This window comes from Aspergillus versicolor, assembly GCF_001890125.1.
Source record: "Aspergillus versicolor CBS 583.65 unplaced genomic scaffold ASPVEscaffold_3, whole genome shotgun sequence".
Classification (NCBI taxonomy): Eukaryota; Fungi; Ascomycota; class Eurotiomycetes; order Eurotiales; family Aspergillaceae; genus Aspergillus; species Aspergillus versicolor.
Window position 1 is genome coordinate 2,694,822 of NW_024467526.1, and position 25,173 is coordinate 2,719,994.

General features: G+C 49.5%; 11 protein-coding genes across 11 annotated transcripts; 5 read left to right on the forward strand and 6 right to left on the reverse strand.

Annotated features, from left to right (window-relative positions):
• Positions 1-102: 102 nt before the first annotated feature.
• On the forward strand, positions 103-1,384 carry ASPVEDRAFT_40113 (sorting nexin-3). The gene is made up of 3 exons (XM_040812051.1): positions 103-420; positions 572-893; positions 970-1,384. The coding sequence occupies exons 1-3, from the start codon at positions 343-345 to the stop codon at positions 996-998; spliced, it is 429 nt and encodes a 142-aa protein (XP_040666352.1). The 5' UTR covers positions 103-342; the 3' UTR covers positions 999-1,384.
• Positions 1,385-2,424: 1,040 nt separating this feature from the next.
• Positions 2,425-4,855, forward strand: ASPVEDRAFT_580375 (Zn(II)2Cys6 transcription factor domain-containing protein). The gene is made up of 4 exons (XM_040815404.1): positions 2,425-2,684; positions 2,742-3,281; positions 3,351-3,494; positions 3,558-4,855. Exons 1-4 carry the CDS (start codon positions 2,625-2,627, stop codon positions 4,425-4,427), a joined length of 1,614 nt encoding a protein of 537 aa, XP_040666353.1. The 5' UTR covers positions 2,425-2,624; the 3' UTR covers positions 4,428-4,855.
• ASPVEDRAFT_40117 (telomere repeat binding factor family protein) lies at positions 4,450-6,691 on the reverse strand. Its single transcript, XM_040812052.1, has 3 exons — positions 5,548-6,691; positions 5,464-5,493; positions 4,450-5,405 (listed from the first exon to the last, which is right to left on the reverse strand). Exons 1-3 carry the CDS (start codon positions 6,543-6,545, stop codon positions 4,583-4,585), a joined length of 1,851 nt encoding a protein of 616 aa, XP_040666354.1. The 5' UTR covers positions 6,546-6,691; the 3' UTR covers positions 4,450-4,582.
• A 215-nt stretch (positions 6,692-6,906) lies between these two features.
• ASPVEDRAFT_40118 (uncharacterized protein) lies at positions 6,907-7,677 on the forward strand. Its single transcript, XM_040812053.1, has 2 exons — positions 6,907-7,041; positions 7,143-7,677. Exons 1-2 carry the CDS (start codon positions 6,980-6,982, stop codon positions 7,561-7,563), a joined length of 483 nt encoding a protein of 160 aa, XP_040666355.1. The 5' UTR covers positions 6,907-6,979; the 3' UTR covers positions 7,564-7,677.
• On the reverse strand, positions 7,598-9,605 carry ASPVEDRAFT_40122 (uncharacterized protein). The gene is made up of 3 exons (XM_040812055.1): positions 8,823-9,605; positions 8,283-8,762; positions 7,598-8,224 (listed from the first exon to the last, which is right to left on the reverse strand). The coding sequence occupies exons 1-3, from the start codon at positions 9,441-9,443 to the stop codon at positions 7,913-7,915; spliced, it is 1,413 nt and encodes a 470-aa protein (XP_040666356.1). The 5' UTR covers positions 9,444-9,605; the 3' UTR covers positions 7,598-7,912.
• A 2,799-nt stretch (positions 9,606-12,404) lies between these two features.
• Positions 12,405-13,000, reverse strand: ASPVEDRAFT_580914 (uncharacterized protein). Its single transcript, XM_040815407.1, has one exon. It carries the CDS (start codon positions 12,905-12,907, stop codon positions 12,590-12,592), a length of 318 nt encoding a protein of 105 aa, XP_040666357.1. The 5' UTR covers positions 12,908-13,000; the 3' UTR covers positions 12,405-12,589.
• Positions 12,869-13,820, forward strand: ASPVEDRAFT_40129 (uncharacterized protein). Its single transcript, XM_040812056.1, has 2 exons — positions 12,869-13,446; positions 13,502-13,820. Exons 1-2 carry the CDS (start codon positions 13,096-13,098, stop codon positions 13,640-13,642), a joined length of 492 nt encoding a protein of 163 aa, XP_040666358.1. The 5' UTR covers positions 12,869-13,095; the 3' UTR covers positions 13,643-13,820.
• Positions 13,821-14,778: 958 nt separating this feature from the next.
• On the reverse strand, positions 14,779-16,015 carry ASPVEDRAFT_82157 (40S ribosomal protein eS4; the record flags this gene model as incomplete). Its single annotated transcript, XM_040817152.1, has 5 exons — positions 14,779-14,832; positions 14,893-15,187; positions 15,359-15,643; positions 15,735-15,872; positions 16,002-16,015. 5 exons carry the CDS (start codon positions 16,013-16,015, stop codon positions 14,779-14,781), a joined length of 786 nt encoding a protein of 261 aa, XP_040666359.1.
• A 203-nt stretch (positions 16,016-16,218) lies between these two features.
• ASPVEDRAFT_40133 (aspartate-semialdehyde dehydrogenase family protein) lies at positions 16,219-17,826 on the reverse strand. The gene is made up of 4 exons (XM_040812058.1): positions 17,791-17,826; positions 17,488-17,554; positions 17,177-17,434; positions 16,219-17,112 (listed from the first exon to the last, which is right to left on the reverse strand). Exons 2-4 carry the CDS (start codon positions 17,513-17,515, stop codon positions 16,304-16,306), a joined length of 1,095 nt encoding a protein of 364 aa, XP_040666360.1. The 5' UTR covers positions 17,516-17,554; positions 17,791-17,826; the 3' UTR covers positions 16,219-16,303.
• Positions 17,827-18,071: 245 nt separating this feature from the next.
• Positions 18,072-19,950, reverse strand: ASPVEDRAFT_127241 (uncharacterized protein; the record flags this gene model as incomplete). The annotated part of the gene is made up of 4 exons (XM_040806440.1): positions 18,072-18,221; positions 18,276-18,457; positions 18,505-19,558; positions 19,627-19,950. 4 exons carry the CDS (start codon positions 19,948-19,950, stop codon positions 18,072-18,074), a joined length of 1,710 nt encoding a protein of 569 aa, XP_040666361.1.
• A 3,612-nt stretch (positions 19,951-23,562) lies between these two features.
• On the forward strand, positions 23,563-24,590 carry ASPVEDRAFT_581072 (uncharacterized protein). Its single transcript, XM_040815408.1, has 3 exons — positions 23,563-23,619; positions 23,689-23,786; positions 23,836-24,590. Exons 2-3 carry the CDS (start codon positions 23,712-23,714, stop codon positions 24,439-24,441), a joined length of 681 nt encoding a protein of 226 aa, XP_040666362.1. The 5' UTR covers positions 23,563-23,619; positions 23,689-23,711; the 3' UTR covers positions 24,442-24,590.
• The last annotated feature ends 583 nt before the right edge of the window (positions 24,591-25,173 follow it).

A 25,173-nucleotide genomic window follows, 5' to 3' on the forward strand; every position in this document is an offset into this window, starting at 1 on the left:
GGATACTGGGTGTAGTTTGAGCTGCACAACAGTAGCCAATCACGTGCCGCGTAGCGCCGTCGAGGAGTGACGGGAGCGTCATTTTCCAACTCCAATAATTAACCCGCAACGTCGTGAGGAGCAATTCGAACCTTTTCCGCTCTCCACAGGAGTTGTCTCCAGCTCTCTGTCTTGCGCCGGCTCTTTTTGGTCTACATCCGGTCGCCCCCGTGCTTCTTCAATCATCCACCTGCAATCTTGCAATCTTGAGCACAGACGAGGCCGACTTCCCCGCGATATCCCCCACCTCCCAAGTTCCCCGTGCTTTCTCGACAACCAATATTGCGGTCACGATACCTCAAGATGCAGGCCGTGCCCGAGTCGCGACAACAGACCTTTGAGGAGATCTACGGGCCGCCCGAGAACTTCCTTGAGATAGAGGTAAAGCTTCATTCTGATAGCCTCTACCCCACGTGCCATGCTTTCCGTCAAGCTCCCTGTCACCTCGCGAAACCCAAAGTCGAGCTGTATCTTGCAATTCTGTCCGAATCTCAGAGTATCTCCAAAATTAACTAGTGAAACTGTCATCTAGGTCCGAAACCCGCAAACTCACGGCACCTCGCGGAACATGTACACTTCCTACGAAATTGTCTGCCGCACCAATATCCCCGCCTTCAAGCTAAAACACTCGGTTGTGCGCCGCCGATACTCCGACTTTGAGTATTTCCGCGACATCCTGGAGCGCGAGAGCACAAGAGTCACGATTCCTCCCCTCCCGGGGAAGGTCTTCACGAACCGGTTTAGTGATGACGTGATTGAGCATCGCCGGGAGGGCCTGCAGCGGTTCTTGCAGATAGTTGCGGGCCACCCGCTTCTACAAACGGGGAGTAAAGTGCTGGCTAGTTTTATACAGGGTTAGTCAATCGCCTCTCAGCCTACGTTACTGGTTATTTATAGATGTATGGGCTAATCTTACCGTGGTTGATATAGATCCGAATTGGGATCGCAATGCTTGGTAGAAGGTTACCAAGCTTAGATACTAAAGTCCTTTGCACCCTCTTGATCGACTGTCCAAACAGCGTTGATTTCTTTCTTTCTTTCTTATTGCGAATTCATATACATACCATCAAGTGATTATCCCGGCATCTGGTTTTGCCTATATTTTATGATTTTTTTTTTCGTGTCGTTTGTTACCGGTGTTTCTGATCCATTGTTTCTGGTGTATTCCATTGACTTATACCATGTTGGTTTCTGGAATCCAATGCAAGTCCATTGCGTCTTGTGGATATTTGCACATGAGTTGACTGAATATTATATGCTGGCACATGTCAACGACGTTCCACCCCAGCTTAGAATTCTAGCGATCAAGACAAGGAATCCCATTCCCAAGGTCGAGTCTCAGGTTTAGGTTTCTGGCGGGACAGTCCCGTTGGCTGAACGGCGTAGTTAGCACGTTGCTTCCCTGGCAGCCCTGCAGACCTGGGCTCGGCGTAAGACTTGGCTGGGTCTCTCGAGGGACCGGTCTCGTACCCTGGCTGTTCTTGGTAAAACATGTTCAATGGGTCTAAGTGGGTATCTGGGGTGATGAACGGGTCCAAGAATAGCTTGCCATATTTAGTTATCTACTGGGGGCATCACAGTAACACCATAGACCGATCGACGAGGCTGTGACGGACTCGGTCTGACCTGTCTGGAACCGCTGGTGATGACCGATCGGCAGGATAGCATGGAATGCGACTGCTGAGGCTGAGGGCAACCCGTGAAAGTGACGGTGTGGGAAGGGTTCACTCGCCAGGAAGAATCTTGGAACAGAGTCAAGGATGCCGAATGGGGAGGGATGAATGAATCATGATCGCTGAGAGAAGGAAATCGAGGCTGGAGATCGACACTTCAGCCCAGTGGAATTCCGCACTGGACTCCGCAGCCCGACAACGTTGGTTCTCCCCAGTCTCCATCCACTGGATAAGCATAAGCATGGGTGCCCATGCCATCCCTTCAATTCAATTCGTGTCCAGAAAGGCCCCCATCCATCCAAAAGAGACTTCTCCACGACAATCTCGCTGATAAATGCAAATGGCCCCCAAACACCATTTCCTTGCCGGGATCGCCAAGAAGGCCGCCAGCGAGTCGATGGGCCTTAATGGCAGACTCAGCCACTGAGCTCCTGCACACCTTGGGGCTCCTCAGGGATTTTGTGAACGACGGCCAGACCCTTCTGAGCGTGGGATCGACGGTCGACTCGTGAGTCTCAGTCTTTGGTCCTATTAAATGTCCCCAGTGGCTTTTAGCTCAGGCCGGCCGTGCGGTGTGCAAGCGCGTCTCCAGCTAACATTGCTCGTGGATTTTTGACGCTGAGGAAGACGGGTTGATTCTTGTTCGTTCGTGCCTTCGCAACCGGACGGCTTCGACACCCTCCAGTGCTTATTTATTATCTTGGTGTTTCCGTCTTCTGGACTGGTTTGTGGACCGGGTTGAGCGAAGAAAAGATTGACCGGAAAAAAGGAGATATGCCCTGCCAGTTGACCGGCAAGGCACGGTTCTTTCTTCCCCCCACACTGGATTACTACGGATCTGTATCAATCACGTTGAACCCACCCTACCGAGTTAGGGTTAAGAGCTTACGAGCTCACTCGGAAACCTGAAAAATGGTCTACCCAGGTGGACCAAGCAAAGGATGCTACACCTGTCGTGCTCGCAAAGTCAAGGTTCGTATTCGTCACCCCGTAAGGAAGGGCACAACTGATTGGCGAGGGGATACCTAGTGTGACGAGGGGAAACCCATCTGCATGCGATGCATCAAAGGCAATCGGATATGCGGGGGGTATCGCATTCTCGACGACCGGAAAACAACAAACAAACGCTCGGGACAGCGCTTGGGCACGTCAAAAGGCGTGGAAGACGTAGCCCGCCGACTCGAGGATCTCGCTTTATCTCCCGCCAGCCTCTTGGGCCAGAACAAGGACCAGGAGCGGGCCAACCTATGCTTGTTTTACAGTCGGCTCGTTCGCCTCCCACAAGCGGAAGGCCTACATGGGGGGATTCTCACAGTAACAATTCTCCCCGTCGTTCTCGCCAATTTACAGGCGCCCATAATAGCGACGTCACCACTACCCTCCGCCTTATCTGCGCTGCTTTTGACATTCGTCTCAGACAAGGGCAACTACCAACACTCCGGTGCCGTGACCAAGGCCATGACATGCTATGGTAGAGCACTGAAGCACACTCGTCGGTTGATGGAAGAGTTCGATGAAAGTAGGAGAGGTGAGCTTGTCTTGACTGTTTTTGTCCTGGGAATGTACGAGGTAAGAGATCCTCCCTCTTTTTTTTTTTTTTTTTTTTCTGGCAGCCAGGTACCAACCTCTTACGCGCAGGATTTGAACAGCAGCGAAGACCATGTCAGGGCCACATCCAATTCCCACCTTGAAGGGGCAATGGCCTTTGTCAGGTCACAGCGCTGCGATAGCTTTGGCGAGGAAACAAGTAGAAGGATATACAGTGCACTGCTGACCCGAGCTGTACGTCAGACACCCATCCTCAAGTAAAAGATAAACAGTAGTTAATTGTGTTTTTGAGCAAAGCTCTTCACATGTTTTGACGGTCTCAAAGTCACGACCCCCTTCATCTTCACCCTCAACGATCTCCAACTGCTCTACGCTGGTCTAGCAGCAGAAAGAAAGCTCGACTACCTCAATCTTTACAACGCCGCCCTCCTCATCGTTCACATCCAGCTCCGCCAGATCGAAAGAGACGTCTGGCTAGCGCTCTCCTCCAACGGTGCCGCTGCTGTCAGCGCAGCTGCAGGCGCCACCACACTCCTCAGGCAGGTTGCCTCTACCGAATTCCAAATGGATAAGTGGCCAAATACTCTGTCGCCACAATCAACCTACACGACCGTCCAGCTACCACTCGACGACCCCATCGATCTCTGGGGTACAGATGCACACGTTTATCCCACATTCTCAGCGGGTAATGACTGGTCACGGTACCGCATGCTTCAGCTCCTGGCTCACAGTCTGCGCCTGCGAGCTTACCGGATTATTTATGGCCCCTTGCACGGGTTTGGTCAACCTGGCTTTGATCACGAGAATGCCCAGCTATCAGCTCTAGCTGGATATGTCGCTACAACTCATAGCAAGATTCGTGCAATAGCGAATGATATATGTGCATCCATGCCGTACCATCTAGGATACAAGTCCAAGTTAAAACCTGGACTTTGTTATCCAGGTGACTCCTTTCCCAGCGGGAAGTACCCGCGCCTCCTATCCGCGTGCCAGATTATCTGGCCTCTGTACGTGGCAGGGATTGTGGAGGGTGTGGATGCTGCGCAGAGACTCTGGATTTCCCGGCAGCTAGCTTTTATCAATGCCGAGATGGGCATTGGAAAAGCGGCTATGTTGTCAGAGCTCGTTAGACGAGCAGCTGTTACGGAAACCCAGAGCCTGGGATGAATGAAATCATGGTTCACTGTCAATTCCTGCGAAGATAACTGGCAGATATTAATGTAGATAAACTATATATCGCTTTCCTTTTATGGATGTGTAAATTTTTCTCTTATTATATTTAAAGTTATATTTTAACTAACCGCGGTGAGACACTATGCCTGTCAAGCAAGGTCGTCCCAAATCAGCGGTGGTAAGTCTACACTGGCAACGTTCGTGGGTCCCTCATCCAACGGGAACGGGAATCCAGCAGGCGGTACACCTGCCAAACTCTCTCGAACTGCCGGAAGTACAAGCGAAGGAAAAGCTGGATCTACTGCTCCTGTAGTACTCGAGATGAGGTCCTCGGGCTTGCTGGGACGGCCATCGGAGGAAGGAGGCTTGGTATCCTGAGAATTCTGCTTGCTTTTAGGCGCGCGATTCGTTCCCTCTTTCAGGACCGTATCTTTGGTCATCTGTGTTGGCAACGCACTGCCGCGGACAGGACCTCCGTCGCGATATGCGTGGGGGAACTTGGTCCTAAATCTATCCCGCAGGTCAGTCGCCCTTCGATGACCGAGGCCTAGATCCTTGTCTTGCTGGATAAGTGTCCATTGGAAACCGTGAGCTGAATATCCTTTCAACAAGGCCTCATCCTCTGCAGTGGTGAATGGGCGCCGAGAACGACGTCTGGATTTCGCGGGCGTATAAGGCTCTTCTATACCCAAAGACTCGAGTGCGGACTCGGATCTGCTCGACGATAGTTGGGCATTTTCTGACACGGGATCGCCCGGGGGGTGGTTTCTAGGGCTATTTTGGGTTGTCTCCAACGAAGTAAAGCTCGATGAAGACCCACTGTGGGTAAGTCCTGGAGGGCCCGCCGAGGATGACAGTGCCTGCGGCTGACGTCCAGAAGTTCCCCTCGATGAAGAATCACCTTCAACTCGTGAAAGAACTTTGCCGAGAGCATCACGGATGTGCTGTATCGCTTCATCGGGAGCTGAGGCGCTGCTTTGAAGTTAGAAATAGGTTAGAAATTTTAACAAAAAATGGATATTAGCCTCACCGATAAGCGGATGGGCAGCAGACGCGGAACCTGAATATCACTCAATCAGCCTCGGACCGCACTTTGACCAACGCAAATCCATACCTATCTTTCAAGTTCGACGCGCTGCGTCTGTTGAAACTCGATTCCTGCCGCGCTAATATTTCCTTCCAATTACCGATGCCGCACTTTATAACTCCACGCAGTAGAGCGATTGTTTCTTCGTCACTCCATTTCCGGATGTTCTTTCGCGACCGGCCTCTTGTTCTAGGTGAAAGGGGCGTGTCCGTTGTTTCAGCACCCTGGGCGGGCTGTGATCCTTCTTCGCTGTCCATCAAGTTCCGTTCCGCCTCTGGTTTATCAACTCTGTCGGCATCGGCATTGTTCTCGTAAGGACTGGGCTTCTCGACGATGGGAGAATCCAAAATATCTGCAATCCTTCCCTCCCTTCTTTCACCACTTTGAACATCGGGGCCAAAGTTCGTACTCAATAGCGTCGGCTCTAAATCAATATTGTCTCGCGATGGTTTGGTCAACAGCTCCGTAATTGATCCAGCCTCGATGGGCGGGAGCAGAGCAGCGTTGGGCGGAGGTTCATTCAGCCCGTTGAGGATAGCAAAGGGTCCAAATGGTGGAGGCCTTTGTTCTTTCTGCGCTTGCGGGATGGGCAATTGCAGATGTTCTCCAAATGATTCGGGCTGCGCATCAACGCGCCGCCGCTTGCGAGCTTGATGGCTGTCATCGTCAAACGAAGAATAGGGAAATCGCTCGAGGGCACGAAGGTTCACGAATGCGGGCAATATCGGTCGTGGAGGAGCCTCTAAGAGCGATTCAGGCGCCAAATCATTCTTCAGTCGCGTTGTATTCGTGCCATCTATCGCTGTGCTGTTGGACTCATTGCGGGGAGGCAGAATCCCCGCGGAACCGCCAGATTTCGATACTGTATTAGGGTCCCGAGTTCCGCTGGCATTTGGTTCGAGAGTCAGAGGGATACTAAGGTTGCGAGACGAGACCGGCTCACGGAGAGGAGCTATACGGAGGTGAGGTAGTTCGCGGATCAATGATTCATCGAAACTGCGGGCGAAAGTACCGTTGGAATCCATAGCCGCAAATTCCCACCATGGGAGCAAGGTTAATGGCACAGATCATGAAAGGCGACTAGCACTATAAGGGTCTTTGGTGACTTTGGACATAGTCATCTTGTGTGAAATGATATCCGTATAATTCTGGAGATGTCTCACCGAGGAAGGTGCGGAGTATTGGTCGACATTCGGGGAAGGAGCAGCCAGCTATATCATGTGAGCCTAAATGATGCTGAATCAGCACGTATAAAACGCTGCATAACTAACTATAACACTGGGCAATCAGGCGCCCATTTATGGAGGCCTTCATCAGAACCAGGAAACTTCCTTTCAGCGCCAGCCTGAATACTATTTACCTCAGTAGAAAAATATTCTTTCCCAGAGGGTGCCACACTCAACATATCTCAACCCAGTTGCCACCGTGATCCCCCCTCCCCCCAAAAAAACAACCTAAAATGCCTACAATATTCCCAACATGGCCGCACCTCGTCTTCGCGATCTTCGAGCCCATCTCCCTGTACGTCCAATCCTCCGAGGACGACCTCCTAACCCCTATCCAGGATCTCGCCTCCCCAAGTCCCAAGCCAAACTAAAAAGTAGCCTCTGACAAAATATCAGGATCGGCGGGTGGCTCTGCCCAATACTCGACCTGCAAGGCTTTGTCGCTGACCAGGTTCCATCGGCGGTCCCGAAGGAGTTGGAAATCCATGCAACATCCGTCGCACTTGCCTACCAGCTGGCAAATGTGTATGGACTCCTCGCCATGGTCGGAGTGGGTGTGCTCCATGCCACCACTGAGCCGAAAGTGCTGCACAATTACCTTGTTGCCTTGGCTATAGCCGATATAGGGCATATCTACGTGACATATCTTGCTATGGGATGGGATCTTTTCTTTGATGTCGGTGCTTGGAATGTGCTCACTTGGGGTAATGTGGGTGCTACGGGGTTTTTGTTTGTGAATAGGATTATGTATTTTCTGGGTGTTTTTGGGTATGCGGAAAGCGATTCCTCCGATGGACAGAAGGAAAAGCGGCCTTGATTCAATGCCAGAAGGCTCATTGTCATGTACAGTGGATGAATACTATACTATTTGTCTGTCGCATAATCTAGATCGCCAGCAGTAACTTACAGAGCCACCGTATCAAGTCAGTTATAGAAACGATAAGACTTTCGCGTTTTCAACAAGCCCAAAATAAAAAAACCATGAAACGTCAACCATTATGCCCATGTTGAGACCAAACAACATACATCCGCCATATCAATATCTATATAAACCGAAGAAGATCGCCATGCAGTATTGCAGCCAAGTCGTAACCATACATTCTCATCCTATATTGCCGCATATATATATTCTTTCTTCCGTATAGTATCGGCCGTATTCCGTACTTTTACGCCATTGGAACAACGGCTCTGAATCTAGTATATAGATCCTGAAGAACAGGCTCGCCGTACTGACGGTATTCATTCATATGGGGGAGAAGGAACGGTATTCCAGCAGCTTGCTGGTATTGTTGTCGGTATGCTGCGTAGTTCTGAGCCGGTTCAAGGAGGTATAAGAGTTCAGGCGGCAGCACTTGACCAACGGTTAATGCCATGTTTCCGTCGTCTGTGTAAACATATGTAGACCGCGAAACGCTGTATTTATGAAGCCCGCTTAGGATTGCCGTCAGGGAGTGGTAGTTTCGGAGACCTAATAAGGGCTATAAGTTGTTAGTTGGCAGAGCTGTACGCTAGTTGGGAGGTTCTTAGGGCACTTACCTGTAAACTCTCTTGGATGAAGCTTACATACTCAGGGAGGGCTCGACAGCATTCCCAAACTTCAAGACTACGAGCCTCCCATCGAGCTGATAAGCGGTTGGCCGCGTTTTTGTCAAATTCCTCCCCTTCAGTTAATTGAGCAAAATCTTGCTCATCAGAAGTAGTTAGGGTACGAGCAAAATCCGTGGATGAGGTTGAGCCTAAAATGTCCTCAAGAAACGAAAAGGCAATGCTAAATGGTCGAGACCAGTTCATCTCCCCAGAATGCAGATACACCCGCTCGTACCGGACTCCGAGCACACAAAGTACCCTCATGATTGAATCTAAGCCTGCCGTAAGCCCTCCGAAGAGACGTTGAATGGGACCAGCAATAAATTCAAATAGCGGTGATGACGGTATGGGTAGGTCAAGTTTGACCCCGACACCCTCCAGAGCGGTGGCCACAGCACGGTGAGCAAAGGGACTTCGACTTCGAAGATGCTTTGGAGATTTCGGTCAGCAACTAGCCAGACGTGCCAGAATTGGGGTCAAGCAACTGACCTTCTCAACCTCTGTGTACCTCTCTAATTCATCAGGAAAGGCGTTAAGGTGGTCCAAGATGTGTGCATATAGTGTCGTATGCTGCTGCAAGAACCATTCAACACGACTGTAAGGGTAATTCAGCGCGTACCTAACCAACTCCTCGAACGGGATTCGGGCAAAATGGAGATGACTTTCGGTATCGATGGCCTTTGCAATAGCCAGAGGATTTCTGTCACTATCGTAGTAGGTTGGAAACCAGGCCCATGCGATCACAGGCGCAACGGTTGGTTTACATTGTCGTAGAGCCTCCTCTACCCGCTGTTGTTTCTCAAGACGTAACGCTCTCGCTCGAGGTTTTATAAGATTAATGGTGAACGCCTCGGACCTCTCTGTAAGCACAAACCGAGGGAGCTGCTCATCTGTAAAGATACCATAATAGACAACTCTCTTGAACGCCTCGATATCGAAACTGTAGAGGGTAGTTGTTGCCTCATCCTCCCACCACGGGAAGGACGCCAATCGAGGTCGCTCTTCGCTCGCCCGGAACAGAGATGGGTAGCTCGGCTGCCCGAAAATGTACGAGGCTAGAGTAGATGAGTCTTCAGCGAGATGAGCGGGCAACTGTGTCTGGAGAGACATCTTGTGCTGAACGGACAGCAGGCGAGTTGGTTTATGTGTTGTATGACAAGAAGACAGACTCCCCTACACCGGTCGCAGCAACGCGATTTCAGTATTCCAGCAACGGCGACATCATTATTATGGGGAGGAGAAGTAAGTCGGGAGTAAAGAACAAAGTCTGGAACGGGAAGGGGGAAGAGAAGGTCACTGGTTGGGATGAAGAGAAGGAGCCGTTACCTTTTTGTTCAGCGTATCCGTTCCTGTGCTACCAAAGCGGGACTTGAGGTTGGAATCCCGGTACAATGCGACCAGGAATGATACGAGACGATGCCGTCGGATGTGTGGTAGAGAGGCAGAGATGTCCGAAGAGGCTTGCTTGGGCAACACCCGAGATATCTACTCCTCAACTGCAGGCGACGGTGGTCAAAAAAAAAAAAAAAAATCGACTCAGACTGACAAGTAGGAAAAAAAAAAAAAAAAAAAAAAAAAAGAGCGAACAGCCGGCTAAGACAGAAACCTGAGGGTCATGAATCCGCAATGAAGACGGAGTCGATGAAGCGGCTTTTCTATACTCGGCAGGTGTTGAGAGAGAAAGGCGAGTGTGACGACAGCCAGCTTTCGTGCAAAAATCCTTAAAGCCCTCATGATTTATTGTAATTGGCCAAGTATGCTTCTCTTCCTTTCTCGCCTTCCTAAATCTATTTAATTATCGCCAATCCTTCAGTACAATTCTCGCCACGCTAACCCAGGGTTGCAGACTTGCAGCTGGACTACGGTTGGTAATGGTGATGACCCTCCCCCCCATTGCTCGACGCTGAGGGCGGAACAAAGACAGGTTAATGTAGCCAGTGGCGCATCTATTCGAAGATCTCGTTCCAAACTACTGGGTCCCGACTCCGAGTGCCAGGTTGCCCAGTTGAGTTTGGGCCTCGGGGTCATCTGAACGAGCACTTAATTTGGCGGCCGTGTACTCCTTACTTGGAGCTGAAAAAAGACGCAGGCGGATGTTGAACTAAGAATAAAATGGCAAAATGAGATGGCGAGAAGCAGTCAGTCATCGTGTTTTCAGACCAGGGATATTGCCCGAGAGAAGAAGTAGTGATTGGGCGGAACGTGTCTGAAGGCCAATCTCTCTTACATCGGTCAACGTCAACCGTCCCCAGCGTGGCTCTGAGGGCCGCTGATGAACCGTTAAGAGAAACCTCTGGTGCTCGGAATGGAAGCGCCGCCCCATGGACTGGGCAGGCGCCAATCGAAGTATTTCACTCATGATGAAAACGCTCTCCACATGGATAAAAAGCAATATGAAATAATGAAACCCACTTCTTGTTCCCCTATCAGTTCTTTGGGCTAGTCAGGGATATGCGCCTTCACCTGCCAGTATCACCAAGATAGAGAGGCGATATGAGGGAGAATCAACCCCCATTGCCATCCAGCAGTCCATTTGACAATGAGACTGGGTGCTGAGAGCAGCAACCAATCCTGCCCAACTGCAAAAGCTGCGGCCATCTGGTGGCATGGAAAGGGACGAGCGGTCAGGGAGGACCCGGCAAAGCCCTTAACAGTTCCCGAAGAAACCAATGGGTGAGCAATGACCACATGGATTGGGAGTTAAAAAATCCTAGAAAATTCCATTGGATTCCGATCAACATCCCAGTGAATGTTGCGGACACTAAGTTGGAGAGCATGATGCCAGTTCTTTCAGTCTACTCTGGCGGTGTACCCAGCTATGTGTCTGAAGTTAGTTGATGGATATGGATTGGAGGCTGGGAGACGGAGTGATACGTTGCACATCCATGATGGCAAGTATAAATCTCTGCGGAGTGTGGAGGGTGTGTTTGAGGGAGGCAATGCATGGATGGTGCGGTGACGTTTCAATACCGCGATCGTATTAATATGGACCAAGGTGGTACCTCGGGAAGAGGGATCAGAGGATGATGGCATTAGTGACAATAATGGTGACAATGGGTCGATGAGACCCCAAGTCAGGATAACGACGGATGATCCATCCTGGTTGAGCCACAGCAACCATCCCAGTTCACCCCCTAAGCTGGATGCCGAAAGGAGCTCCAGGCCCTCAGGGGGCATGACTTGGACAAAGTCGTTGGCGCTAGCGGTAGCCGGGACCCCGACTAATTTAGTGGCTCTTCATGCTTCGACGACCTGCATCGAGCTGCAGTTGCACACGCACACCCATGGAACAGGATGGATCCCACAGCGGCCTTCCCGCGAGTCTGCCCTGTCCGGTGTATACTCTCCGATATTGTATGATTGTACTTGTTCCCCTCTTTTCTTGTTAGATCCGACGATCCACTTTGAGCAACCCATGCATCTCGACCTTTTGCGTTGATTTTATTCGATTATTTATTTATTAAACGCGTTGGAAATGGCGGATTGAACCACACTGAAGCTGAAATTAAAAAGCCACCGAGGTCTGTTGGCAGCCACGAGTGGAAACAGACTCGAACGGAGGCAAAGAAACCTGGCGGGAAGGGGATCGACCGATCAGGTGCAGTCCTTACATTTGTGAACGCCGCCGCGAGGTCCGTTCGACAAGCAGTTCAAAGCTGCAATCGGGGAGACCGTTCCCACATTTTCGCTTGCAACATTCTGGTCTGAGGAGCTGGGGTGGTGGATCCTTTTGGGAATGCCCGCTGAAAGAAAACAACAGCGCGAGGATGCTTGGTCCACGTGCATGATGAAAGTCATGGTTGGATAGAATACAGAGCCTTTTGGAGGGTAGTTTCAAAGATCCAGCCCTCTTGGCCCTGGTTGTGTGGGAACACTGTTGCAGCATGGAGCCAAGAGAGAATGCGACTGCAGTAGTATTATTTACATACGGATATCACGTTGGTCGAAATTCGGCGGAACGCATACCAAGAGTAAGATCAAAATCATCAAATGCACCATAACAGAGGGGCAGGTAAGGCAGGGATTGGACACATGGACAGCTGCAAATTGCTCGGGCCTCCTGGTGGGAAACACCAGCAGAATCACCACTCGCCGATCGTGTGTAGTGGATGTGCAGACACAGTCAAGTGTAGACGCAGTCAACACGGCAGTGGACACGGCCAGTTTGCAATCCCGCAGTCGCTGCGGCTGTTACACAACCTCAAAGCCGTTTGAACCTTTTCTGGTCGTTGCTTGAGTTCCCTCACTTTGCTGTGTCAGTCACAAAGGCTGAGTACAGAGTCCAGACCATCGATGCTGGCGACAGGACAATACGTAGCAGTGAGCAGACAGGTGGACACTAGACATGCACGTAGTCTGTACATCCACCGTACATCCGCCCTCTCTTGCTGCGGGATCAACGTTGGGTCGGGAAAATATCGAACATCTCCAAACCAGTGCTTTTGTGGCTTACTTGCCGGGTCGGTTGCAAAAGCAACCCAGGAATACTTAGGCCCCGGTATCCCGTTCGTTGTAGTTGCCACTGCTTTGTTTTTGCTCGTGGGAACTGTGTCCAAGCGGTTCTCTTTGAACATTCTAGAAAACTTCCAGAACAATCACCCCAAAGCCAGCCATATCCATTGGTATTCTGTCCTGGAACAAAGCAAGAAAACAATCTAGTCGAGACATGACGGCAACGAGCCAAAGACTCTCCACTGTGATTCCAAGATGAGCCTGAAGCATCAGACTGTGGTGATTTGAGTTTGCTAACACCCTGTACATGATGGTCCATGCAAACACTCATCGCCTGCCACCTCGGATGGCACACATCACTCCTGAACGGCTCCCCTCTTACTTACATAGGCAAGTTGATCCTGAGATGATCCTCAATCGGATGTGTCGACTAACTCCCCGCATTCTCTTGCTTATCCGTACTCAGACTTCATCTCCCGTCACTGTCCCGTGCCTCTCTAACCGAATCTCTTCAGCCGATTTACGCCCCGTGGAATATGAAGATCAACATCAAGCCTCCAAAGTACACCGTATAGAGACGCAAAATCCCTGTTCCCGAGGCGAAATGAGGACTTGTCCCGCTGTCTTTGACCGTTGGTACAGCCCTGCGTTGGGGCGGCGGGTGGGTTTTATACCTATCAGAAAAGACTCCCTCCCGCTCATTGCCAGCCACTCAGGTACCCGAGGCGGAACGAGATCAAGATGACTCGTCAATTTCCTTCTCAATCTCTTTCATGATCGAGTCTCAAGTTGATCAAAGTATCTGCACCCGCAAATTGACTGACTGCGATCTCGTTCTCTCGTTGCACTTCGGATGACCCACGCTCAGTCCTCGCTTCAAGCCCTCAACTCAATCTCCTGCGCAATGATGGATCCCTCTTGCGGACAAAAGAGGCTACAATACGCCGATGCTCTTGAGTCTGGCCCCATCGTCATCGTACCGATTTTTTTTTTTTTGCAGTAGACAATTCTCCGGTCGTGCGTACCTCGCGTGGGGTGGGTGGGTGGCCCAGACATGTTCCCGACGTGCTGCTCTCCTACTTGTAGAACGAAGCATCGACACTCCTGCTCGCCGCGCTCTCGGGAAATTCTTCATGCGCAAGCTCTTTACCCAAGCTGCCAATTCGTTAGAATAATATTTCCTGGCACTATCCTAATATAATACAAAAGTACTCCGAGAATTGTATATTGAAGACATGGGAAGTTGGACAGCATCCTATTGCGGAGTCCACCCAATGCTCCTGTACGTTACAGGGAACGAACAGCACTGACTAACTAACGCACTTACTCACTCCCCGGCATGCCGCAACCGTGGAGCGCGCCGATTCATGCCTTCTCCGTCAGTAAAAACATGCGAAACTGCAAACCGAGCCGTAGTTCGCTAGAACGGGAAGAATCGGACGAGAAAGAGAGACTCGTACACTATTGAGAGAATTAGAATTTGCTGGGGTTTCCAAGGGTGTCCTTGCAGTTGTTGCAGTTGACAAAAACAACGCATACGCCGCATGCCTCATGTAGGTGAGGGTTGGCTGCGAAATATCTCCGGATTCTGAAGTACTCCAGCTCAAATGACCTGTTCGTCGAAAAGCAGGGGCAGTCAAAAGGGTAGGCGAATAATCCTCGGGAAGAACTTGAGGTCTACGTAATGAGTCAAGAGTGGTTGTCTACCTGACGGGAGCGAAAAAAACTATGGATTTGGTATACTTCATAGGTATCATCAAAAAAAGAAAAGGTAGCGAAGAGACTCCTTGGTTTTGGTTTGCGCTCTAGGAACTCCGGACGCTTACGGAGAGAAATCAAGGTGTTGACAACTTTTTGTTCATTCGTGATATCAGGCGTCATACAGTCCACAGAGCAAGACAAGAAGCTGTCTCTCGCGGATTTTTGGCTTTTTCTTACATTATATGTGCCTTCTACTACTTGCCCGTAGCCTCGATCACTTACCGGACCACATTTACTGGGCGATGGCGTAGGCGCGGCGGCGGTCACGCTCCTCAGCAATAGAGAGCTGTACGATTAATTAGTAAACATTCCTCATATGTTGCTGGCGTGTTAGGGCATAACATACCTTGACACCCTTGCCCTTGGGGAGGGAGATCCAGGGCTTGTCCTGGCCAATGACGAAAACGTTGGTCTCACGAGTAGCGAAAGTGTTGTCAATGGCATCCTTGATGTGGACAATGTTGAAACCACCATCGTGACGCTCACGGTGGGTAACAACACCAACACGACCCATGTTACGACCACCAGTGGCCATGACGACAACACCGGTATCGAAGTGGACGAAGTCGGAGATCTTGCCAGTGGCAATATCAACCTTGACGGAGTCGTTGACCTTTATGGCAGGGTCGGGGTAGCGGATACTATAAGATAAAAGCCTGATTAGCACACCTATGTCCTCGTGATCTAGACCCTTACTGTCTCCCAGCAAGGATGCTTTGTATTCGGGGGAAAGTTCGTTCGTCCTCCGCCGATCAACCAAAGCTTGGTCCAACGACTGAATGACGCGGAACTTTTCGAGAGTATTCACTCACGTTCTCGCATCGTGCGTAACCAAGAATGGGATCCCGCCTCTGCCGAGCTGCACCTTCTTGACCTTGCAGAGCTTGTACTCAGCCTCCTCAGCCTGGATGCGGTGGACGGTGAAGCGACCCTTGGTGTCGTAGATGAGACGGAAGTTCTCGCCGGTCTTCTCGATGCCGATGACGTCCATGAAACCGGCAGGGTAGGTAGGGTCAGTGCGGACCTTGCCGTCGACCTGGATGAGACGCTGCATCATGATCGCCTTGGTCTCACGGCCGTTAAGGGCGTACTTGAGACTATAAACGAGTAAGTCAGTCAGTTTCATGTCCTCGTTCGACTGATTTCCAGCTGTGCTCGAGCTTTGTTGTATTTTCTTGGGGTCCGTACCGGTTGCGGATGAAGACGATCAGAGGCAGGCAGTCCCTGAGCTTGTGAGGACCAGGGGAGGCCTTGGGAGCATAGACTCCGGACATTTTGTCCAGGAGCCAGTGCGAGGGCGCACTCAGGCGCTTTTGGTGCTTCTTACTAAAGCACGCATTGGATTAGCATCAAGTTCCCATCACCAATGGCTCAATCGCCAGTCAAAAAAAAAAAATTAATAATATTCGACAGCGTCTTGAGACATGAAACAAGATAAATCAGTGCAAAACTTACGGTCCGCGAGGCATCTTGACTGCTTTGTCGACTTGAACACGGTAAGTTGTCGGAAGTGTCGCGAGGAGAAAGAAGCAGTAAGAGCAAGGACTCAAATCTTTGATAACTGGTCCACTCACGAATTTCGCTTAGCGGGCTGGTTGTGGGATTTGCCCTAACGCTAGACCCAAGCCAGCCCCACTCGATCACTTACCTAAACGGGCTTAAATCCATTACTGCTATTACATAATCATAATATCGAGGGTCGCAAAATGAGATGATATCTCTAACGCTTTCTAAATGACTATGTACTTTTCGGTTCTCTAGATGTATCCCTTAATAACTGCAACCTCAGCGTTCAGGATCGAAGACCCAGCAGCGCCGATGACGGTGTTGTGCGAGAGAGCCGCGAATCGAATATCGAAATGACCACCCTGGTTACCTTCACGCACACGACCCACGCTCACGGTGTAGCCCTTGTTGATATCTCGGTCTAGCCTTGGCTGCGGTCTATCGGGCTCGTCGAACACCTTAATCGCCTCAGCTGGGGCAGAGGGGCATCCAAGCTTTTGAGCCTCGGACTGGTATTCTCTCATGGCCTGCACCACTTGCTCGGCGCTGGGTGGACGGTCGCGGTTCTTAAACCGCAGAGAAACGAATGCCATATGGCCATCAGTGACGCCAACTCTAGTGCAAGTGGCTCCAATTCTAAGGCCTTGTTGCTCATCGAAAGCAGTGGCATCCGCGTTCAAAGAACCAAGGATCTTCTGGGCTTCGTTCTCCAGCTTATCTTCCTCACCACTGATGAAGGGGATAACGTTATCCAAGATATCCATACTAGGAACGCCCGGATAGCCAGCTCCGGACAAAGCCTGTTCAGTGAACACCTCTACTTCCTCAACGGGCCCAAATTTGGCCTGAAGAGCCGCAAATGGGATGACAATTCCGATAACAGCGCAGTTGGAGTTACAGACCAAAAAGCCCTTGTTTAAACCGAATTGTTTTCGCTGGTGAGGAATGAGGTCGAGGTGGGTAGGGTTAACCGTAGGAACCACGAGCGGGACTTGGGGGTGTTTCCGGTAGTTTTTGGCGTTCGAGAAGACAGGAATTTCAGCCTTGATGAATTCCATCTCTAAAATATGCCGGGGATCTGTATTAGCACTCGTCCTGGCTATTAGATCCAAGGCCCAACCTACCGAGGTCACCGGCAATATCACTGTTGAGGCCGGAAAACACGAGGTCACAGTCACTGAATTGGTCGGCCTTGCAATTGCGCAGAACCAGATTGCTAAGCTTCTCAGACATTGTCGCGCTCTGTTTCCATCGCACTGCGTCCTTGTATTTCTTCCCCGCAGATCGCTCCGAAGCACCAACAGCATGAAGCTCTAGGAAGGGGTGGTCCGCAAGTAGCAGAATGAACCTCTGGCCAACCGATCCGGTGGCACCAAGAACACCTATTGATCATGAGTACTGGGAACAGCGATATAAATTATGAAGGCGCCCGTACCGCACTTCTTCTTGGGAAACGATGTCATTTTGATCACGGTTTTGGTAACCTAGAGATTCGGAATACACTAATTAGGCAAATCAGTCAATGTCCTTGATTGTTACAATTGGAATTTCTGCAACGGCGAAGACCATGTCCATGGGTATATGGTGATAGGGCATTGAACAGCAAACTGGTCGCAGAAAGCAAGCCCCGCAATAATATAACTTCTGCCAATGCTCAAACCCAGAGAGAATTATAGTTCACATGATAACCCAAAGATAACGGTAGACAATAAATAAGGTAGGATATCGCAAAACTTACCGCCAAAAATGTTAATTGAAGCCTTGAAGAGAAACGATTGTGGCAATTGAAGATTGACCGAGGGCGATATCGCTCTGGAGGGGAGTCATCCGCCCCGCGGTGAGTCAGCCGTTCTCAGGGCCCCAGGCACTTTAATTGGACAGATGTCCCCACCATGACTTAATCGGGCCGAGTTTTATACTTCACGCCAGAAGCAAAGGTGCAATTTAAGGAAAAGGATAGAGCGTAACTCCTTTTTTCTATACCGGTATATACAACATATGTGGGACGTTTCTATCTTTTTAATGGTCCTGAGGGTCAAAAATTTTTCCAGGATTCAACAGCCAGTGGGGGTCAAAAGCCTTTTTGACGCTGCGCATAACCCCAATCGTATTAGGCCCGAGCTCCTTCTTTAGGGATGACTTTTTGCCTAGGCCGACACCATGTTCACCCTGTGACAGTGTCAGTTTTCTCTATTCATTATGAGAAAGCGGTGGTGCAATTACCGTGCAAGAACCTTCCATATCCAATGCGCGATCGACCATGTCGTACACCACCTTCTCGACGCGCTCTCTCTCGTCGGCGTTTTTGGGGTCGTACATGATACTCGAGTGGAAGTTCCCATCGCCAATATGACCAAGTATACTAGCAAATATCCCTAGGTCATCGAGCTCCTTCTTGGATATTTCTGTCTGCTATTAGTAGGTTCCGACAGCCAATTTATGATCAACGTACCGATGATATCCGGAAGCCTAGAGATTGGGACAGCGACATCAGTAGACCACACTTCAGAGCCCTCTTTTCTCAAAGCCATCATACTCCAAAGAGACTGTTTCCTTGCTGACCATAAGTCATGTGCTTCCCTTTCGTTTTTCGCGAATTCAAAAGCCTCCGCATTATTGCCTTTAGCTAGGTTTTCAGTCAAATTGATGCTGTCGGCAACACCTGCCTGTGTTCCAGAGAACTTGAAGAAAAGGGTAGGTAACGTCTTCCACGTTCTTCCTGTCCCACCGGCCTTGTTGATCACATCCATTTGCACGTCGTCCAGAATCTCCATACACTGGACCGGGACTCCTTTCCTTATGAGCTGCATAGCAGTAGATGCAGCATCGCGAATTGAGGGGAAGGAAACAACGCCAACTCGTGTTTCTTCCGGGATTGGAGCCAGCTTGAGTGTAGCTTCGGTAACAATGCCGAGTGTTCCTTCGGAACCTACAAATAAGCCCGTCAGGTTGTATCCAGCCGATGTTTTGCGAGGACGTCTGCGAGTCTTCATAACACTGCCATCTGCTAGAACGACTGTGAGGTTTATTACCCAGTCTTTCATGGTGCCGTAGCGCACAGCGTTTGTCCCACTGCAGTTCGTCCCGATCATACCCCCTATCATAGCGGATGGGCCTGGATCGACGGGGAAAAAGAGACCAGTGTCTTTGATCTTGTCATTTAAATCCATCCACTGAATGGAGGGCTGAACCACAACATCCAAGTCTGCTTCATGCAGATCCACTATCTTGTTCATGAGAGCGAAATCAATCGTTAGGCCGCCGTAAGGAGCAGAGAAGTTTGCCTCGAGACTAGATCCACCAGAGTATGGAACCATCGGCATTTTGTATTTATTGCAGACCTTCGCAATCTCCGAGACATCTTCAGTGCTCGAAGGGTAGGCAATTGCAACCGGTAGGCGATCTGCATTCACACTTGACCACTCAGAGAACCCATGTCGTTGTAAATCATCCTCATCTATGCTTATCGTGTCCTCGCCGAATTTCGCTTGAAGCTCAGCAATTGCCTAGCCAAGGGAAACAATCGTTAGTGACATTTTATGAGAGAAAACACAGGAAATCAGTTAGATTTCACCTTCTCAAAGTCTTTCGTAGATCCATATTTTGGAGCACCAGTGTCTTTGGCTGCTGACGACTGAACCGAACTGGCAACTCCATAACCTGCCCCAGCCGCAATTGTAGAGATAAGGAATGTCCGGCCCGTAGACGAGGAATTGGACGAGCTTCCGGTAGATGAGCCTGTGTTCGAAGTGTCGCTCTTCTTCTCGCCTCGACCACCGTTAGAATTAGAACTACTCGGCCGAATGATGACACTGGGGAATAGGAGTGATTGGAATGGGCGGCGAGAGATGATGCGGGGACTTGCGGGGAAACCCCGAGTCAAGGCGGAGACACTCATGGCTTTCAGCAAAAGACGAAGTGTAAGAATGGATGGGAAATCGAAGAGAGACTATGAGGGAACCTGCCGCTCGAATGGTCGTACCGTCATGCTTTTCAATTCTCTTTGGCGGCTTTAGCGATATCGTCAGCAGGGAGAAACCCCATCGGCAAACAGCAAGCGACCACGGAATTTCGCCGAGTGGAGGAAAATGAACAAGACGAATGATATTGGGGAAGAATGGCGACAACGCCCACCTCGCCTCGGTCGCGTCCATGCGCCCCCCACGCTAAAGCTGATCAACTCTAGGATGTCTTGCAAGCAGTGATGTCTGTCGCTCGGTCGGACTGAACTCCGACAAGTGCGGAATTTGGAGTCAACCCCCAGGGGCACAAGGGTTAGAACAACCAGTCAATTTTTCATTTTATGCCCTCCCGATAGCCCGTAGTTAGGGAACTTCAAAGATAAGACAGATGTGACTTTGAGCTTATAATCGTATATTTGGTTACTATTGCTGTGCTATGCAGTTTTGAGAGAGGAGATATACTACGGAGTATGTTCCAGCAGAGAAACTCCACGAATATTCTGTAGGCAAAGATTGAACAACTAACCTCAGATATATATATATTACTAGGACCAATAAACTACCCTGTGGGTACGAAACACCACTTGCATGTTGAAAGGTGCCCACAAGGTTGATGTGATGTTGTCTGAGCTGAACCAACTCAAGATGGAGTCAGACCGTTGAGGGGGCAACCAGCGGAAGACTTCGCTTTCATCAACAGACCATCTCTGCTGCTTCAGACCACGACTCGACGGCGACATTAAAATTATAGAAGCAGCATCACTCCACGCTCACAAACGGCTTCAAGTGGGATAGGCCGATATGGTGATGATGTCCGACGAATTATCCCGGGAAGTGGAACGTTTGGTAAATGCGCCATATGCGCCCTCACTCCAGGTGAACCCCACCCCCTAAATGGATCAGTAAGATGTATTAGCTGATAGCTAGATTGTGCATTTAGGACCTATATACTCTGACACAGAAATTACCATCGACTGTGGTATACTTTTGGGTGTCGCAAAAGCCTTGCCAGGTTGCGCCTCTGATCGATGTACTTGTTGACGGCCTCACGCGGTCCCGCTTTGCTTTGCCCTTGCTCACTTATTTTGGTAAGTTGATGGAGAAAGACTAAGAGCCACCGGGAGCGTATGGATTAACGTGAAATATAAAATAGCGCTGGCGCAAGAATTTCGAGATGCTCTACTCCAACGATATCCACACCTTTTCGATCAGTTCCTTCAACAATCCGCCGAAGGTAATGAGGTTGAAGTAAGTAAATATCCAATATAACTTCTAGCAAGTTAATGTCTAAATTACTTCGGCGGTATGATACAATGAGCACGACTGACACCACGAAGCAGTGCCTACCAGCATGCCTTTCACTTCTCTCCTCTCCTTTGCCTTGCGGCACAATCCCGCCTGCAAGTCTTGCACCTTTCGTTATGCGGATGATTGAGAGGATGAGAGTAAATCCGTGCGCAGAAACCATTCGACCCCTGTATTTGGTTTCTAGCTGCCTTCAAGCATCAGGTGTTCTATTTGAGCTCCCTCTGGAAGTAATGACGTGTTTCCAGACAGAGTTTACAAAGACACTCCGCAACCTGGAAGACCACATGGGCAATCTCCTGTGCCTAGCTACTTTTGCAAGGCTTGGGTCATACGAGCGCCGGAACGCTGAAACAGAGAACGGTGTAGATGCGCCGACATGGCTGCAGAATATTAGGCATTTCTTCGGTCCTAAGCGGGGCCTGAAAACATTGGACCTTGTTGTTCTACGAGTCATTCTTGCCTGCTCTTCTAACTATGGTCACCTGACAGTGCAACAGTCTGCAGAAAGCATCCGTCTTGCAATAAGCATATGTGATGGTGTTGATAAGACACAGCGGGAGTGCTGGATCGAAGGGAACTCGACCAAGCTCGCTAAACTTCTCGAAAAGGTCACTCGCCATGGTATTGACCATAGCGTCCAGATCTTGGTACTGTCAAATCTTGATATTTACTCTGAAGTGGCTAATATTTACTGACTTCTGCAGGGTGTATCGTTCCTCACCTCCCTTGTACCTGCTGTGTCCCTACCACATAAGCTAAAGAGAGCTTCATTGGAATCGATCTTGTCAAACAATGCGCTGCTTATTATGGAGGTTCTCCCACCACACATTATAACACGCCTAGTGGGAACGTTGGCTGTATGTGTAAGATCGTAGTGGACAAACCTATGTACTAAGAATTTTTAGACTTCCTCGGACGAATATGGGCTGGAAAAGGTGTTGCATTATATCACTTCTACGCTGTCAGCTAGGGCGACCGACACTATGAACTTGACAAAATTGCGGATATCAAAACTTGCGCTCGATGGTTTGCGATCTTCTGACGTGCAACTTGCAGCTACAGTGTCCAAGAAGTATGGGCCGGCTATCTATAACCTAATGGAAAGTTTCCCAAGACAGCCAGCAGGATTGGACTGTAATGGAAATACTGTGTGTTCCGCTTCAGTCTCGGGGTTGGAAAATGATCTATTGTCGGACCTTATTTCGTTTTGTTTTGAAGCAACGATGCAACGCAACGCACAGGACCAGTCACTTTCCCTTGGTGCCGCGGGGCTTATAAGCTTGGTGACCAGGAGGAGCAAGCTATTACTACCGGAACCTAAATGCACCTCGTCGCAGACCAAACCACTAGAATTCCGAACTACAATGCGGTCTCCCAAAATTGATGAAACGGCGAATGTTTCTAGGAATGATTGGAGAACTGGTATGAGAGACATGATGGCGGCAAACACTCAAATCGCAAATGATAGTATTGCCAGGAAAATCGAAGATATCTGCTACGACCTCGAGCAACGCTGTGGCAATATTGAAGCTCCTCTCAGAGCCGCCGAGGACGAGCGCAACAAGTATTGTTTAGAAGCAGAACAACTAAAGAAACAGAACCATGGTTTAGAATCTCGGTTGCAGCAGGCGTTAGGCACAATTACCGAACTTCGAGAGGAAATGTCTGGCCTGGAAGAGCACGCGAACTCAGCTACACACCGTGTTGATGAGCTGTCTGCGAGTTTGACTCAGGCCCAAAATGACCTCGAAGAGCTACAACGTACCTCACAGGATACTATCTCCAATGAGCGAGAGCTATCCAGGACCAGAGAGCTTGGCATCATTGCGTCCTTAACCGAGAAGGACGAGCGTCTGGACGAACTCCAAGAAGAGATCAAGTGTCAAACTGAAATGAATGAAGATCTAAGGACAAAATTGGCCGAGGCTTCAAAAGACAATTCCTCTTCTCTTGAGGAGATTGCTGCAGTAAAGTACGAGGCTTCAACTCTACAAACATACTTGGAACAAAGCAAGGCGTCTCTTGCGCAAAAGGATACATTGATTCAACAACTGATGAACGAAAAGGAGAGCGCCGATAACTTGGCTAAAGAACTAGAGAGGAAGGTCAGTGTTTGCTCTACACCCTTTTATTTTTCTTTAAAAGTAAGAATTCTAAGAGTATAATAGCTCCATGAACAGGCTTCCGAAACCGAGAACCTGAAAACCACTCTCCGTGGCACTACTGAAAAGCTCAGAACAGAGCTAGAGGAGTCCCGAAGGAACTCCGAGATACAGGCTTCAAGAATGGCCGAGGGGGTAAGTCTTTGACTAGCGCATTCCAGCATTCCCATTACTGATAATTATAGGCGGCGGAGCAAAAGTCAGAGTTCATCATTTTACAACGCGCAATGCAGGAGGTAAAATCAGAAGCTACGAGGGAATTACAAACAAAGGAGAAGAGAGTCCAGTACCTGGAGAAAAAGGTGAGAATTGAGGAGAGACCCAAATATTCCTCATCTAACATCTGTGCAGGTCCAACATCTACGAGAAGAGCGAGCAGCTAAAGCGCGCGAATTCTCGGAGGCACAGCAGCACATTAGTCGACTAATGGGTGTAATGGGTTTCAAGCCTGCATCCTCAGACAATCGAACCTCAAGCAAACAACGACCCCGTCCTTCATCCGAGCAATCGCAGACAGCCACAGTGCAAACGAATTCTGCACGCGCGCTCTCCCCAATTCGGGACGATGATCCCACCGCCTCATCCACCTCGCCTCGCCCAGTCGCTCGTACCCCTAAAAGAACTCGTAACAATGCGTTTCCTCCAGATCAGCCGTCACCCTCCCGCTCACTTGAAAGTAGCAAGAAGTCGCGAGAGTCACCCCCTAGGGCTAGTCCCCAGAAACACCAAGTACGAACGCCCCTTGGAGAGACCAGTCTCAATAGTCTACCAGACTCGCAGACTACGGAAAAGCTGTCATATAGTCGCCACGAAAGCTTCCATGACAGTCGAATTAATCCCAAAGGGGACCAGAACCATCTCGATGACATTGACTTGGATCTGGATCTTGAGTTCTCAAAGGATTTTGTCTTCACCAGTACTTCTTTATCAGAGATGAATGGCCATGGACGGGTATAAGCACCGCTATTATTGGAGCATTGTCACCTACATGAATTAAGAGTTACGAGGTTCCTATGTGAATCATGCTAATGACATAATAATATATAGTACATAAAAAACCTAATTATATAGCAAGTGATATATCCAGGCCATTTGTTGTTTTCAAAGGGAAACCACAGTAGATAATTCGGGGTTATATTTGTAAATCATCAGAGATTGATACTCTACAAACACGTAAAGTTCCTGCGCTACATGCACCGTTTGCAGTTGGTGCTTATGATTGTATCTAGATCATATTTTTCCTCTCCATGTTGCTTTGTCTGGCGGGTGCCTGCATGGCTCCCTGTCTGCGCGTTAATACAACTTGGAAAGTGAGGTCCTTTCTCAGCCTTGAAAGTGAGTGCTACCTTCTTTCACTTTTCATAGCTCACCACATCCTTCACTTTTTCTTACTTGTATCCATTCACTGCTTTGCCTTTTCTGGCTCTTCCACACAACACTCAAGACAATACCTATCTTGGTAATAAAACAACAACTGCATGAGTGTGATGAAGATCTAGCTGAGTTCAGTCAGTTTGCTCAATCTCGAATAGGTGGAAACCAGTTTGAAAATCTTACCCATGCGGGAGAAGAAATAGCTTCGAGGCTTTCGATCAAGTTCTCTATCTTGCTCTCATCTCTCTCGCCCTGCCCTCCAATTATCTAAGCTCGTCTATTATACTTGTTCACGTTCTCGTACCTTGTGTTGCT

Bases quoted from the DNA above. Each gene is read 5' to 3' on its own strand.
- ASPVEDRAFT_40113 (XM_040812051.1), top strand. From the start codon at position 343: ATGCAGGCCGTGCCCGAGTCGCGACAACAGACCTTTGAGGAGATCTAC. The intron at 421-571 runs GTAAAGCTTCAT...ACTGTCATCTAG, and splicing joins AGAACTTCCTTGAGATAGAG to GTCCGAAACCCGCAAACTCA. The intron at 894-969 runs GTTAGTCAATCG...TGGTTGATATAG, and splicing joins GCTGGCTAGTTTTATACAGG to ATCCGAATTGGGATCGCAAT.
- ASPVEDRAFT_580375 (XM_040815404.1), top strand. From the start codon at position 2,625: ATGGTCTACCCAGGTGGACCAAGCAAAGGATGCTACACCTGTCGTGCT. The intron at 3,282-3,350 runs GTAAGAGATCCT...TCTTACGCGCAG, and splicing joins TTGTCCTGGGAATGTACGAG to GATTTGAACAGCAGCGAAGA. The intron at 3,495-3,557 runs GTACGTCAGACA...TTTTGAGCAAAG, and splicing joins GTGCACTGCTGACCCGAGCT to CTCTTCACATGTTTTGACGG.
- ASPVEDRAFT_40117 (XM_040812052.1), bottom strand. From the start codon at position 6,545: ATGGATTCCAACGGTACTTTCGCCCGCAGTTTCGATGAATCATTGATC. The intron at 5,494-5,547 runs GTATGGATTTGC...AGTGATATTCAG, and splicing joins GCGTCGAACTTGAAAGATAG to GTTCCGCGTCTGCTGCCCAT. The intron at 5,406-5,463 runs GTGAGGCTAATA...ACTTCAAAGCAG, and splicing joins TGCTGCCCATCCGCTTATCG to CGCCTCAGCTCCCGATGAAG.
- ASPVEDRAFT_40118 (XM_040812053.1), top strand. From the start codon at position 6,980: ATGCCTACAATATTCCCAACATGGCCGCACCTCGTCTTCGCGATCTTC. The intron at 7,042-7,142 runs GTACGTCCAATC...ACAAAATATCAG, and splicing joins ATCTTCGAGCCCATCTCCCT to GATCGGCGGGTGGCTCTGCC.
- ASPVEDRAFT_40122 (XM_040812055.1), bottom strand. From the start codon at position 9,443: ATGTCTCTCCAGACACAGTTGCCCGCTCATCTCGCTGAAGACTCATCT. The intron at 8,763-8,822 runs GTCAGTTGCTTG...AAATCTCCAAAG, and splicing joins GGTACACAGAGGTTGAGAAG to CATCTTCGAAGTCGAAGTCC. The intron at 8,225-8,282 runs GTAAGTGCCCTA...AACAACTTATAG, and splicing joins TCATCCAAGAGAGTTTACAG to CCCTTATTAGGTCTCCGAAA.
- ASPVEDRAFT_580914 (XM_040815407.1), bottom strand. From the start codon at position 12,907: ATGTTCAAAGAGAACCGCTTGGACACAGTTCCCACGAGCAAAAACAAA.
- ASPVEDRAFT_40129 (XM_040812056.1), top strand. From the start codon at position 13,096: ATGGTCCATGCAAACACTCATCGCCTGCCACCTCGGATGGCACACATC. The intron at 13,447-13,501 runs GTGGGTTTTATA...CCAGCCACTCAG, and splicing joins GCCCTGCGTTGGGGCGGCGG to GTACCCGAGGCGGAACGAGA.
- ASPVEDRAFT_40133 (XM_040812058.1), bottom strand. From the start codon at position 17,515: ATGACATCGTTTCCCAAGAAGAAGTGCG. The intron at 17,435-17,487 runs GTACGGGCGCCT...CATGATCAATAG, and splicing joins GTTTCCCAAGAAGAAGTGCG to GTGTTCTTGGTGCCACCGGA. The intron at 17,113-17,176 runs GTAGGTTGGGCC...GGCATATTTTAG, and splicing joins TGATATTGCCGGTGACCTCG to AGATGGAATTCATCAAGGCT.
- ASPVEDRAFT_581072 (XM_040815408.1), top strand. From the start codon at position 23,712: ATGCAGGAGGTAAAATCAGAAGCTACGAGGGAATTACAAACAAAGGAG. The intron at 23,787-23,835 runs GTGAGAATTGAG...ACATCTGTGCAG, and splicing joins TCCAGTACCTGGAGAAAAAG to GTCCAACATCTACGAGAAGA.